Genomic DNA, 14,985 nt, shown 5'->3' on the forward strand with positions numbered 1-14,985 from the left:
CCCGGGGGCGCGCTCCCTCACCGCCTCCGGGAGCGCGCCCGCGCCCGCGCCGCCGCGCGTTCCGACCCCGCGTTCCTTTACGGCAAACGCGAAAGTGTCGTGAACGCGCTGCCGCCCATCGGAGTCACTCAGTCGGCTGGAGTCGGAGGTACGGACGCTGGGGGTGTGCTTGTGGAGGTCTGGGTGAGGCTGCGGGGCTCGGTGCCGGGGAGACGGGCGGCGTGTGAACGGCGTGTCGGGGGGGAGGACACGACTCGCCACGGGGGTGGGCTGAGGGCTACGTGTCCCGGGGTGGGGCGTGGGAATGGAGCTGTGTGTGGACTCGCGCGAGGCGGGCGCCGTCCCTCCTCCCGCGGGGTGGCCTCGCGCTGGGGGCTGTGGGCTGGGCGAGGGGCCGCTGCCCCCCGGGCCCGGGTGGGGAGGTTGAGACCGCGAGGGGCCAGCGCGGGAGCCGGGGGCCGCTGGGGGCGTCGGGGTGGGAGGGGCTGGGAGGCCCGCGGGCGGGGGGCGCTGCCCGCGCGGGACCGGCCTTGCGTGTGGGGTCCACGCCGGAGCGGGTCGCGTCCTGGGCCGGGTCGCCGTGCCCCCGGGAGGGGACGCGGGTGTCCGCGGGTGGGCCGCGCCTCTCGGGCAGCAGCTTGCCTCAGAGCCTGTGGAGCTGCCCGAGGCCGCCGGCTGGGGTGAGGGAGCCGGGTTCCGGGCGGGAGGGTTGCGGGGCGCCGCCGGCGCTCCCGGGAACGCGGGGCGGACGGGACCTTTACGTTTATTTAGCCGCGTTGAACTTTTCCCCGGTCCGGTGCTTGGCGTTTCTCTGTCGTTCTTGCCCTTTTGCGTCATCGGGATCGAATATGTAATTTGGCGTGAAGTGTCTCAGTTCATTAATGAATCGGTATTACGGTAGTAGGCCGATTCGTAGTTATCTTTCAGCACATATTAGCGTCTTACCTTGTATGCGAATAAAAAAAATAAAAAATAAAATACTCAGCCCCTGCTCTAGAGCTAGGAGGAATGTGTTCAGTGTGTGTCTGGAATCGACTGAGGCCCCCAGGCAGACCGTGGTGAGGGCATTTGCAGCCTTACTGCTGTAGACCCACCGGCGTTGCCGTGAAATTCCAGAGATTGGGGTTCTGAAAGCATTTTGCTGCCTATTTTTTGTTCCGTGCTAAGAAAAATCAGTCGAGTTGTGCAACGTGTCCTTTCAGTCCTTCCCTTTCAGAACTGAGTTAGATAAATCCGCCTCTTGTGTTGACCTGCTGGGACAGGGGCATCTTTGTTGTCCAGTTAATAGATTATTACTGAATATTTACAACTCTGGCTTCATGAATTTATTCTCCTTCCTATCCCACACCCAGTCTCTCTTACCCTTTACATTATAAACACTATTGTGTGTCTGATATGTAACTCTGAACTGTTTTTATAACCCCAATTACATACTATCGCATTGTCCACTTGTTTTCTAGGCAGCAGTGACTGCTCTTTAAGTTGTCTTAAATAAAAGTGCTGCTGATGTTCTTTTTGGGGGTCATGCTGTGCTGTCTTCTTTAAGAGACTAGGAAAATAATCTACAAAATGCTAGGCTTTTGCTTCCCCCCCCCCAACCCCCGCCCCTGGAGAAAGTTGTTTCCTAGTTTTAAGGAATGCAAGATTTCACTTCAGCAAAACAGTAGATCTAAATTGTATCACACAGTACTGTTTCTGCTTCCAAGTCTGCTGAAAAGGCTATTGTTTTTGCAAGCTTGTTTTGTGTATCTCTTGTTAAATAATGCTGAACGGAATCTGTGATCCTATTGGTTTTCTAGTCTTCTTCTTTTTTTTTTTTACTTTTTATAAGTTGCTCTGCCTCCCAAATACTGTTGGCCAGTAGTATTTTCCTTTATTGCCATAAAGGTTGGAAAGAGCTGTGTAGTCACCGGTACCTGTGAGAGGATTGTAAACATTCAGCTCAATCAGTGCAGCTCAGAACTTGGCACAGTTAGGCGTGGGAGCTGGGAGTTCTGGACTCTCCGCTGCAGGCTGGAGATTGTGTAAGCTCACCTTAAGCTCTGCTGAGCAGTGGAGATTCCTTTTTTAGGGCGATACGTGTCAGGTGTCCCCCCCAGTGCTGAACACAGGAACACTGTCGGCTGCATGCAATTATCCTCAGCTGCTATAAGTACAGATGTTTTGCATCATAGATTTAAGGTCCACAGACTGTGTGTAATTTTAGTGAAGGTATTCATTAAATATCTCCGATGATGTTTTTGTACCTTTATTGGACTTTTGTTGTTGTTGATCCTCACCTGAGGATTTTTTCCATTGATTTTTAGAGAGAGTGGAAGGGGAGGAGGGGGAGGGAGAAAGAGAGAGAGGGAGAGAATGAGCATTGATGTGAGAGAGACACATTGATTGGTTGCCTTGAATGCACCCCAGCCCAGGGCAGGATGGAACCTGCAACTCAAGTATGCACCCTTGACCGGTTATCGAACCCACAACCCTCCAGTGTGTGGGCTGATGCTCTCACCACTGAGAACACATGCCTGCACAAAGAAAAATTTTTGTTAGAACATCTGTATCCCCCCTCTGCTGGACTTCCACAACAGTTTGTTCACAGCATGTTGTAACTTAGCTGTTTGGGCATGGATGGCATATTTCAATCATCCTGTTTCCTCGGGGTCTAGAACAACTAAGAGATCATTAAATACTAGATGAATCATATTTATTTGTTCATTGTTCCACAGATAAGTACTAATTACCTACTTCGTGTTAGGTATGCTATGAGATTCTTGGAAAAGAATGTTAAGGCAGGCATGGCCCCTTCACTCATGGAGCTTACAGACCACCACCACTACCAATAAGAAACAACAACCAGAAAAAGTTTAGAATGTGACCAGTGCTGTGAAAGGACTGTTGAACCGGAGCCAGGTTATAACAGAAGAGGGGACTTCGGTGATTACTAGTGGAAAGGTTACAATAGCTATAGGTAGGACTGTGATGAGAATTATTGGGAACTGAATTCCAGGGGTTATTTTATTTATTTATTATTTGTTTATTTTTTTCAGGCGTTACTTTAAACCTTCACTTTTACTGTTATGATTTATGAAAACACATCCTCAGTTAACAAGTAGACTGTGCCACAAAATTACAGGTTTCTTTATAAGCTTGTTGATGGCTTTCCGTAACGGAATAGAAACTCCTTGCTGTGGACTGTGAACCTCTGCATTGTCTGGCTTTTCAAACTTCAATTTATTCCACTCTTCTTTTGGGGTGGTTGAGATATTAACATATAGCATTATATTAATAACATGCTGTATTAAAATGTAGCATAAGTATATAACATATTAACATGATGTTAGTTTCAGGTGTACAACATACTGATTTTATATGTGTTTATATTGAAAAATGATCACCACAGTAACACTCTTCCATCTGGTTTACTACTGCCCAGCCATGCTGATCTCAAAGGCACCTGAACAAGACTAGCTTTTTCTTCCCTCCAGGCCTGTTCCCTTTTGTGGATGGTTTCTGCTGCTCTTGGAATGCCTGGCTCCTTTTCTTCCTCTGAATTTGGTATAAATTCTGCCTCTTCACAGACTTAGATCACCTTATCTAAAATATGCACCCTCACCTATTTTCTGCCTCCACTCTTTGTCTTCATTATAGCACCCATCACAGTATGTGATGTTATTTGCTTGTTTACCTGCCTTTAGTCATTTTCCCATTGGACGTGGGAGCTGGGACCATGTCTGTCTTGTTTACTGCACTCAGATACTGGCTGAATGGATTTGACTGGTTGCTAGGTTTCCAGGCTAGGCAGCAATAATTTTAATCTACTATTTTTTTAGTTCCTTCTGGTGTGGCAAGAAAATGATATTTCCTTCTCATCCTGGCCGGGCTTAGATAAAAATCCTAAGTGGCTAAAATTATTTTTGTAATATTTGAACCTCTTTTCCATATCTCCATCCCACATCCTGTTTCGCTTTCTCTCCATATAGTCTGATCTCCCTGTTGCAGTCACCTGCCCTGTCCTGCTCTCTTGAAATATGCATGCTTTTCATTTGCTAAAATTCAGAAGCTCCTGTTTTTCTCAGGTGATTTTCATGTCAGTAGCCTCTGGACTTCAGGTGTGATAGGAGGAAGGAAGACTGGAGATGGGCCTGTAGCAGTGACCGCAGCCTCTGTGGCTATCTGTATGTGTTAGAAGCAATGTCAGGATACTTGTATCTGAATGTGTATTTGCAATCTTGTTGCTGACAGCTTCACAGAGACAGTCTTGCCAGATTAAAATGTTCAAAAACTTTTTGCCCCCCCCCCCCCCCCCCCCCCCCCCGTGTGTGAATTATATACAGTGGCTAGACCTAGAAAGGTTTGTCATAATGTAGATTTTTCCAAAAGAGAGATAGAGGGTTAAAAAAAAAATCTAGGTCAGCTGGGGGGGAAACACCCAGAAGGAAAAGTATCAGTTTATCATACAGTCCTGCCAAATGCTAAAACTTAAAACCATCAGGATCAGTTGCTTGTAGCTGTTAGTGCCCAAAGCAGGCCAGTACCCTCAATATTTTACCTTTAAAAAAAATGGGGGAAAGGAATACTATAATAATAAAATATAAATTAAGTTGGCTAAACTTTTTATTACAACTTTAAGTGAGATTCCATAAGAGCTTAGCAGCTGGTTATAGCTTACCAACTATGGAAACGCATCAAGTCTGACTGTAGAAAATCTGGCTTATATATAAAGTTAAGTATTTTGGTGGTTATCAGTCTGTCAATTGATCTAAAATGATCTTGTAACCAGTTTGACATTGTATAAATAAATATTACTTAAAAACAGTTTTAATCAATTCGTTTGTGACATGTTGACTTAAACGTCCAAACCTGTAGAGAACTTTTATAACTTTAGTTGAGTTGAACTGATAACAGTTGCTGGGAAGCAAAATCTCAATGGATTGAGAAAATGCTCCGGAGAATGGCAGTTTTGCAGCTTATTTTATACATTAGAATGAAAGGAGGAGACGTAAGGGTGGGGGATACATGAAATTCATTGGTAGTGAATTTGGGAGGTGGGAGAAAGCAAAGCTGGGATATCCCCGAGATTGGATGGAGAGTAAAACATAGAGACACAGTAGTTCTTTTACTTTGGTGGGTACAGGATAGCTAATAGTTAACATTTACAGCACGTAGAGATGGTATTGGGGGAACAAGATAACAATGAGGGGTGCTGTGGTCTGTGCTCTGGTGCAGTGGGTGTGCCCTGAGGGGTCTGGAAAAGGAGACATTGGAAGGATGTGTTATCTTTGATGCAAAAGGACAATAGACAAGCTCACTTAAAGTAGAGATTGACTTTTGTCAGGGGAGCCCCAGGCCTAGGATGTGACTACCTGCCATAACCTGCCGTTGTTAGTGGGGAATTTTTATGTTCAGACCATCCTCTTAGGAATTTTTATGTTCAGATCATCCTCTGTGGTTACTTTTGGTGTCTTGAGTTTGTAAGGCCTGCCATGCAGGCCTCCCCTGTGCTTGACAGGTTTAGTATGTGGCCCCTTTTTCATGCACATGATTGAGCTACATGATTAATTGCGATTTTGGATATCACTTTGAATATTTAGTGACATTGAAATTTTGGAATTTGTTACTTATGGTAACGGAGGCAAGAAGTTCTGGGCATGTTTTGATACTAGATCCATTGAGATGTCCTAGACCCTGTATCACTCTCTGTATTCCCATAGTGTAGCATTTCTGGGAATTTCATATAGCCAGAAGTCGGCGTACACCCTCTTGGTTCAGTGCCACTCACTACCCTTTTAGTTCTATTAAGATTATTCCTTTTTTTAAAATCAACAAGGAAACAGTGACTCTAAATGACACACTAGATCAGATGCATTTAATTGACATTTACAGAACATTCCACTCCAAAGCTGCAGAATAGGCATTCTCCTCAAGTGCACATGGGACATTCTCAAAGATAGACCACATGTTAGGACACAAAACAAGTCTCTACAAGTTCAAGAAGATTGAAATTATATCAAGCATCTTCTCGGACATTTACACAATGGAACACCATGCAGCTGTAAAAACCAAGGATCCCTTACTCTTCGAGAAAGCATGGTGGGACCTGGAGAGTATTATGCTAAGCAAAATAAGCCAGTCAGAGAAAGACATGATCTTACTCATATGTGGAATGTAATGAACAAAATAAACCGGTGAACAAATTAGATCCAGAGACATAGAGGCATGGAACAGACTGACGAATCTCAGAGGGAAGGCGGGGGGTGGGTGGGTAGAGATTAACGTAAGAACTTATATACCTATATGCATAACCCATGGACACAGACAATAGTAGGTTGAAGGCCTGGGGGAGGGGTACAGGGTGGAGGGGATCAATGGGGGGGGGAAGAAGGGACATTTGTAATACTTTAAACAATAAAGATAAATTTTAAAATATATATATATTCCCTTTTTTAAATCCTTTTATGGCTTCTTTTTCTCCTCACTAACTATGAGTTTCCCACAAGGTTCTTTGTTTCCTTTTCATTTCATACTTAATCCCTTCAGGAACATGCTTTTATTGATTTTAAAGGGAGAGGGAGAGAGAAACATCTATGTGAGAGTGAAACAACGATTGGTCTCCTGCCACACGTGCCCCGACTAGGGATCTAACAGCAGCCTAAGTATATGCCCTGACCTGGAGTCGAAACTGCAACCTTTCAGTGCACAAGACGATACTTCAGCCAACTGGGCCACACTGGCCAGGGCGCCGTACTAATTTTTAAATGTTCTCACTACTATCTCTATTCTGATGAATATATATCTATCCTATTAATCTTAAAAATACACTTGTCATTATTTTCTTACGTTGCTTAATAACAGTAATTATGCTGTCTCTAATAATCTTTGAGTCATGTACATGTACTTCAGGGATTAAACTCCAACTCCTCATGAACAGTCATCACTAGTGCACGTAGCCTTTTCCCTTATCACCCCCGTTCATCAGGCTGCTGCTAATACTTATCTACTGTCCTCTGAAAGTCAACTTTTGTCATTGCTGTTTACTCCTACCTGGAATACTATATAGAATATCCCTTTCTATCCGTGAGAAGTTTTATCTTTTAATTTAGCTTAAACAGAAAGTCTGTGTTTGTGTGAACCTCACCCACTAGCTATATGGTGCTTTAGTTTCATTTTCTGTAAAACTAGGGGTAATTAATAGTCCTTACCTTCTAGGGCTGTTGCGAGGATTAAATGAGTTAATATAGAAAACATGCTTAAAGTTTTTAGTCCATAGTAAGGGCTCAATACATAATTGTCAGCATTAAATAAAAATCTAGTTTAAAACCAACGATATTCAAGTGATGCCACTGGTATTCATACTAATTTTCTAGCTCATTGGGTATGCCTTTGGACCTCAGTTTTCATGTATTGGAAATGATTAGATCATTTCTAGGATTTGTGGCATTATGCTACTGAAGTCGATGAGAAAAAGAGAGCATGAGCTTAGAAGTCACACAAGCTGTAAGGTAACAGGAAGCACATTACTATGAAAACCCCTTAATACTTTTCACTTAAAGGTGAGGTTATATGACTTCATTTGGCTCACACCATCAGTAAGAACCAGAACTAGAAACATACCCCTGGTTTTCTGATCCCTGTTTGATAGGCATGACTCTAAATTACCAGTTTGACTTTTTTTTTAATTTACTTACATTGATGTAAGTAATGGCTGACAAACTTTTTTTATTTCAGGTAAAGACCAGCCACTAAAAGCTATAGAACAGCACAAATTATTCTCTCCAAATAAAAGAAACCCAGAGTCCATGAGTGGGCATCGGTCAACAAGGAAACGATGTGGAGACTCGCGCGCGGAGTCCCCTGTGGGCTTCGGGCACGTGAGTACTCCGGGGTGTGTGTTGAACAAATTGTTCCAGTTACCTACACCGCCTCTGTCAAGACACCAGCTGAAGCGGCTAGAAGAGCACAGATACCAGAGCGCTGGGCGGTCCCTGCTTGAGCCCGTGATGCAGCGATACTGGGAATGGCTAGTTGCAAGGGTTCCCTCCTGGATCGCCCCAAACCTCATCACCATCATCGGGTTGTCAATAAACATCTGCACAACAGTCTTACTAGTCTTCTACTGCCCCACAGCCACAGAGCAGGTAAGGGGATTTCTTACCAACATATGAACATTTGCTACCAGAAACACTGTAATTGGGATTTCTAGGCCATTTTAGCTAAAGAGAAGATACTCTGACAACTGTTTGTCAACTATTTTAAAACAGCCTATCACACATCCTGTTAATAAAGCTCGCTATACAACCTGCCTTGTACACTGTGCTTACGAGAAGCCGTAAGTAAACGTGGACTCTGGTTCTAGTAGGTAAATTAATGTTAGCGGGGTTTAACACATAAGATGTTCCTTTTAAAATCAGTAAATATCAATTCTTTATGAAAGAGTCTTTTTTTTTTTTTTTTTTTGGATGTCTGAGTAAAGTCTTAGCAAACTGGAAAAGAACCAGAGAGAGAAGTGTGGTAGTGAGATGGCATGGCTGTAAATTAGTCATGTCAAAAGTGGTGTCCTCTCCATTGCAGTGAGATTGTTGAATATCCCTTATTTCACCCTGTAAACACATGTGGCTGATGGACCCCAAATATATCTCTGTTATTCTAACGGAAAAGAAGTATAAGGAAAAGTCAGTGTAGTGTATTTCCTGCTCCGCGCCCTGCTGTGGCTGCCATTGTAAAAGGAAGCGCGGACTGGCTTACAGAGACTCCCCGGCCACCTCAGATGCAGGCCTCTTCTGCTGTTTCCTGTTTTACCCTCAGAACTCACTACTTAAAACCAAAACTGAAACTAGAACCCCTCATCAGAATGGCTAAATTGACACTTGCTTCTTTGGTTTTAAAATGTCCCTGTGAGAAGATGAACTTTGGTAGTCAGGTAGATGAAAGAATCAAACATTTGTTGTGCCCATGTTAATCGGAGCCATCAGTCCCAGGTAACCCAGGAAGGTGACCTCAACTAAAGGTGTCAAAAGCGGCTTTTTCTATAAAGTGATTCTGAACCATGTGTGATAACATTTCACCCCCACAACGTTTCTTGTATGTTTTAAGCTTGAAGTAACAATTTTTTTAGTGTTGTCATATGATTTGTCCTTTGAGATGAAATTGTCATCATCTGTCTCTTTCTGTTTTCATCAATTCATAGTTAATTTTTCCCCAGATTCTCATTTCCTCTCCTCCTCTTTGCACAGATCCAGTCCATACAGGTTGTATGGACATAGTTCTGTTTTTTCCTCATTTTCTTAACTATCTTACTTTACATCAGTCAGGAAACTTAAAAAACAAAAACCAGTATGACTGGCTACATATCGTTGGGACTTATATAGTCCCAACAGGGCAGGCACTGACGACTTAAATAGAACAGGGCAGGATGGATGGGGTACTCTGGTGTGGCCCGCTTGGTGGGGGCAGGGCAAGGGCCTGTTCCAGGAACCAGCACGCCTGGGGCTCAGACGGACGGGGAGGGATTGGTCAGTCTGTGAGGGGATTTTCCAGAGAGCACCGCTGTCTGGCCCGGGTCTTTCTGGGTCTAGCTGGCAGGTCCTGCAGCAGTCAGGCAGCAGGCGTGTCGTGGATTAGTCTCCTCCACAACTATATGCTTGGATTCCTCATTACCTGTCCTTTGAGCTGTTTTACGAGTGGCTTACTTGAGGACCTAACAGCTACTTCCAGAGGAATTTGGTCCAAATAGATTGGGAAGTGGCAACATATTGTGTCCCCCTTCTGGAATACTCACAGTATGCTAGTAATACTAAGGGCCAGTGGAAGTTCTGCAGTAGAGAAATCTTTTTGACATTGTTTAACCCAGTGTTTCCCACATGGGTTTAGCATGGACTTTTTTTTTTTTCACGTAGTGCCTATAAACGTCTTGAAATATACAATTTGGGAAATATTGTATATTATTCATTAATTGACTCCTAGAGTCTAAATGATTCATTCAATCAAATTATTCAATCAAATAATCTAGATTATTCATTAATTGACTCCTAGAATCTAAATGATAGATTCTTATAGAAATTACCTGAATTTCTGTAATGTCCCTGGGAAGTGGTTACCCAGCTTCTGCCCGAACACCCCTGCTAATTAAGGAATTTAATTATTTTACAGTTTGGATTGTTTCGGAATGTTTTTCATTATGTAGCACTGGGCTCTTCTCTCCCATGGGCTCCAACCAGCAGTGCTGCTCTGGAGAAAGAAGATAAAGTCTACTAGCCAAGCACAGCAATGACTGTGTCTCAGTAGCCTTGCTTTTGTTGTTTTATTTCATAGGCACCTCTGTGGGCATACATCGCCTGTGCATGTGGCCTTTTCATTTACCAGTCTTTGGATGCTATAGACGGGAAACAGGCCAGAAGAACCAATAGCAGCACCCCTCTGGGCGAACTTTTTGATCATGGTTGTGATTCACTGTCAACAGGTACTATTGATTCTTTAATGTTAATGGTTGACAGTGACAGAAGGAATGTGATAAACAATTTTAGAATAAATAAGAGGTTTGTGGCAGTATAAAAGCTGTCGGAATGAGTGATTTTGCATGTGTTTTAGCATTTTCAAAAATTAGAAAACTAGTTAATGTTGTTCATTCTTAGCTGTATTGGGAAATTTACAAACTATATTAATTTCTAGTCAGTTATTTTTAACCATAAATATTATTGTTCTGGCACCCGTTATTTTTAAAAATCTTAGAGCATAGCTGTCATCAAAAAATCTCATAAATGGTAGATGCTCATGAGTACAATAGTGGGAGACTAGGAAATTCCTAGTCTTTATATTTAAGTGGATATTATGTAGACATATAAAGCTATGTCTTAGACTTGGAGTAAATTCTGTGATAATGGGCTTGGATAAAAGGACTAGAAAAATACTACAGTAACTCATCTATTGCTAGCATGTTAGTGTTAGATATAATCTTATATGTCTCTATTTGTACTGTTTTTAAAATAATATTTCAGCCCAGCCGGGCGTGGCTCAGCGGTTGAGCGTCGACCTAGGATCCAGGCGATCAAGGTTCGATTCCCGGTCAGGGCACATGCCCCGGTTGCAGGCTGCAGCCGATCAATGACTCTCTCATCATTGATGTTTCTATCTCTCTCTCTCTCCCTCTCCCTTCCTCTCTCTGAAATCAATAAGGATATATTAAAAATAATAATATTTCAGTTCTTTTTTAGAGGGCAAAAAAAGATTTAGAAACTAAATGACAGTTTCCAACGAGTCCTCCTGACAGGAACTCCCCCGCCTCTCCCCACCACCCACACACTTCTTTTTATTTAGTTCTTCAGTTGGTTTCTTGTCATTTGTCATAGCGATGAAAATATTTTAAAAGCAACAAACAAAACCCTACATGGTTTTACCTCATGAACTCTGATTCGCTGACATAGGTGCGTGTTAAAGTTACCATTTCAGTGTATCCGACAGCAGCTTGCTCAGTAGAGGAGAGGAAACAGCTAAACTCTTATAAACACTTGAGACTCAAGAAAAAAATCAAACTTTCCACTGAATAAAGGCTAGTTGGGCATCTCAAAAGGCTGTTTTAATTTAATTAGGTGACAGCAGAGTGATAGGATCCTATTTTTTTATTTTAAGTAATAGTCATTTTTGCACTGTAGTTTGAGTTCCAAAACTTTTATAGGAAAGTCCATAATGATATTTGCTAAATAAGAAAAGACAGCCATCAATCTGAAGCAAGTAGGGCCCTTTGTGAATTATCTAGGCCTTTTTTTTTCCTTTCTTTTTGACTCTGCCTTGTCTTTTTTTTTTTTTTTTTTTTTTTTACTGTTCATTAGTACACTATCACTAAGTTGGGAGAATACTCCAAAAAACTGCTAAAGTATTTTAATTGCTTTCAAAAACTTAGGTTTCACTAAATGGTGCAGAGAAAGAGGAGATTGAAATGACGGGGTAAAATATGGTGTAAAAGATTATACTCTTCTTTCCTGTTACCATTGATAACTGAGAGAAGATGGTACATTTACAGCATGTCTTTGTTTTGCCTCCTCTAAAATCATTTCAGCTCATTGGTAACAGGAAATGTTTTTTTATTCAGGTTGCTCGGTTTTCATTGTGATCTTTCCTTTGCAGTGTTTGTGGTTCTTGGAACTTGTATTGCAGTGCAACTGGGGACAAACCCTGATTGGATGTTTTTCTGTTGTTTTGCTGGGACATTCATGTTCTATTGTGCACACTGGCAAACATATGTTTCGGGAACATTGCGATTTGGAATGTAAGTAACACTTAATGGTGATTTTGTTTTCTCTTTCAAATATTGAGAGTGTTGCGTATAGGTATTTGAGTATTAGGAATGGTCAAATCACAAAATTAGTAAATAAAATAAATTGAAAACCTTCATTATTCTAGCTCTTACCTAAGGTCTCCATTACATGTCCTTCTATCATAGTTTTTAAAAATAAATATTAGAACCTCCCAATCAACACTTTTGAATATTCTTTTATTGATATTTTTAGAGAAGAAGGGAGACGGAGGGAGAGAGAAACATCGATGTGAGAGCAGAACATTGATCAGGGGTGGAGCCCGCAACCCGGGCCTGTGCCCTGACCAGGAATCGAACCAGTGACCTTTTGGTGCACAGGATGACGCCCAACCAACTGAGCCACGCCGGCCAGGGCCCAATCAATAGTTTTAAAGTAATGAGAAAAGCAGTAGCCCCTCCTCACTTATAATCCACTTGTCTTTCCATCAGACAGATTCAGTTTTCTTTTTTTCTACTCTTACTCACCTTAACTCTGTGTTTAATTTTGACCTATGAAAATTCATTTTCAGGAAAGAAGAAGATAGTTTATGAGAGCAACTCTAATTTCTAAATATTGTAGCTTAATTAGGTTTTATTCTTTTCACATTTTATTTATGAATCTATAAAAATCTCAGCTCTTGGTAATTGACATGAACACACCATATAGATTATTACTGCCAACAAAGTGCCTAAGTATTTAAGAAATAAAATGCAAACTCCTTTCAAACTTGAAAGTGAGTAGTTCCAGGGTGGTGACCCATAAATATTAATTAGTCAACCAGTCTCCGAATGAGGTTAAGGGTGGAATTGACCAGCTGGTGTTTAATTAAGTATCACAGATCCTGTTTACACTGCTCAAGTTAGTCTTTTATTTTTTTTCATGGTATAAGATCAAAAGAGAAAGAACTTGAAAAATGACTCGGAATACATCATGAAATGTCAAAATAAAAATCTGATGGCAAATGATAGGAGAACATCTTAACCTGGTCTCTAATTAAGATGAATCATTAGGAGAGTTTTGGATTTTAGGTTCATAATAAATTTAGTGTTTGAGGCCTTGAAAAACCCAGAGTGCATAAAAGTTCAGGTATTCCCTACAGGTTTAGTTAAGATGATTTTTGCTAAACTTACTTAAATATAGTTTAAGATGTTCTTAACTATGACAGTAACTGAATAACTATTTAATATTTTGTATACTAAGTAAGAGACATATCCCAGAATAATTTCAAAATAAAGGGGTTTAGAGAACATGTTTAAGGCCAACCTTAAGGTGTTATTATTATAAGAGACAATAGTGGGCATGAGTGTCCAATTGAAAACTATATGCATTGATCAGCAGTTTAAAAATGGTTGGTGCTCAGAAAATATTGAAGGTTTCTGATATATTTTTTTAAAAAGCAGTAATTGAAAATATGTGCCACTGTTTTTTCTCAGACTTCTAAAATTACTTGGTTTGCCCTAATTTTTAAATTTAGTGATGTTACTGTTTTCAAAGATAGCAGAAGTTTTAATATCCAGATTTGGCGTAGTTTATGTTTCATTGGTATGATCACAGAGTTAACTTTCAGGCCCTTATTTTGAAAAGTTATTCATCATCTAGCCCTAATTTATTCTCTTTCCCTTTCAAGTAAAGCAGCACCAACCATATGGTGTGGGAACTGAAGGAGGGAAAGCGAAAACCAGGGAAGCAGGGACAAGTAAATAGATGACATTTGTAGAAGTGATTTGTTGTTACAGCTCTCTCTTTGCCAGTCTCAGAATTGTCCCGGTGGTGTAGTCCTTTGACGAAATATGTACTTGGAGAACTGCAGGCAGTACCAGGTTGTTAGATCATCAGATGCCTGTGGGGGAGTGGCAGAAGATAAGGCTGGAGAAGCTCCAGAAGATCAGGGGCCTTCTATATCCTGCCAAGAAATGTGGGCTTTGATCCGGAGTCTGTGAGGAACCTGTGCAGGACCTCAAGCATGACAAAATGACCTTTTGGAAAGATCAGTCTGACAACATTTTGGAGAATGGGTTGGAGTGTCTGTGACTGAAGTAAGGAGACCCCTTAGGAGGCATCAGTACAATTAATGTGAGGAATGATGTCTGAACTAGTGCAAAGATAGTGCTCTCTAAGAGAAAGAGGGAGGTCGGAGAGAGATTTAAGAGGTAGAAACTTCAGGGCATAGTTTCTGTTTGGATATGGAGAGTAAGAGAGAGCGGAGACTGGAATGACTCGCAGTCACCTTCTCAGGTGGTTGAATGGAAGGTGGAGAAAGGCAGTACAGGAAAAGGAGCCTTGTTGTTAATTTTAAAGAGAGGGAAGGGGGGGTAGGAAGAGAGAGAAACATCGATCTGTCGATGTCTGTGTAGAATCATTTTAATAAATGCTTAGGAACCCTAAACAATCTTTAATAAACTATATTTATGCAAAACATGAGCCATAAAAACTCAAAAAGAAAGTATAGTAAATTGAACTGAGACCAGTATATCTTGCCTCAAGTGTTATTTCCAAATGATCTCCTCTGTATATCCACTTGGGCAAGACCCATAACTTTTATTGCCTCGTTTTCTAATGTGTAAAATAAGTTTGGCTCTGACCCAGGAGATTGCGGTTCGATTCCCGGTCAGGGCATATGCCCGGGTTGCAGGCTCGATCCCTAGTTGGGGGTGTGCAGGAGGCAGCCAATCAATGACTCTTTCTTCATTGATGTTTCTCTCCCTCT

At 41.7% G+C, this 14,985-nt stretch overlaps 1 protein-coding gene across 1 annotated transcript in view; it reads left to right on the top strand.

Annotated features, from left to right (window-relative positions):
- The first annotated feature begins 40 nt into the window (after nucleotides 1-40).
- CEPT1 (choline/ethanolamine phosphotransferase 1) overlaps nucleotides 41-14,985 on the top strand; it is a 28,771-nt gene continuing 13,826 nt past the window's right edge. The window contains exons 1-4 of the mRNA XM_016223393.2: nucleotides 41-148; nucleotides 7,717-8,126; nucleotides 10,300-10,447; nucleotides 12,109-12,250. Coding sequence (XP_016078879.1) covers nucleotides 7,788-8,126; nucleotides 10,300-10,447; nucleotides 12,109-12,250 — 629 coding nt within the window. The 5' untranslated portion in view covers nucleotides 41-148; nucleotides 7,717-7,787. The remainder of the gene's footprint in view (nucleotides 149-7,716; nucleotides 8,127-10,299; nucleotides 10,448-12,108; nucleotides 12,251-14,985) is intronic.

The sequence above is a fragment of the Miniopterus natalensis genome, chromosome 19 (genome assembly GCF_054644295.1).
Source record: "Miniopterus natalensis isolate mMinNat1 chromosome 19, mMinNat1.hap1, whole genome shotgun sequence".
Lineage (NCBI taxonomy): Eukaryota > Metazoa > Chordata > Mammalia > Chiroptera > Miniopteridae > Miniopterus > Miniopterus natalensis.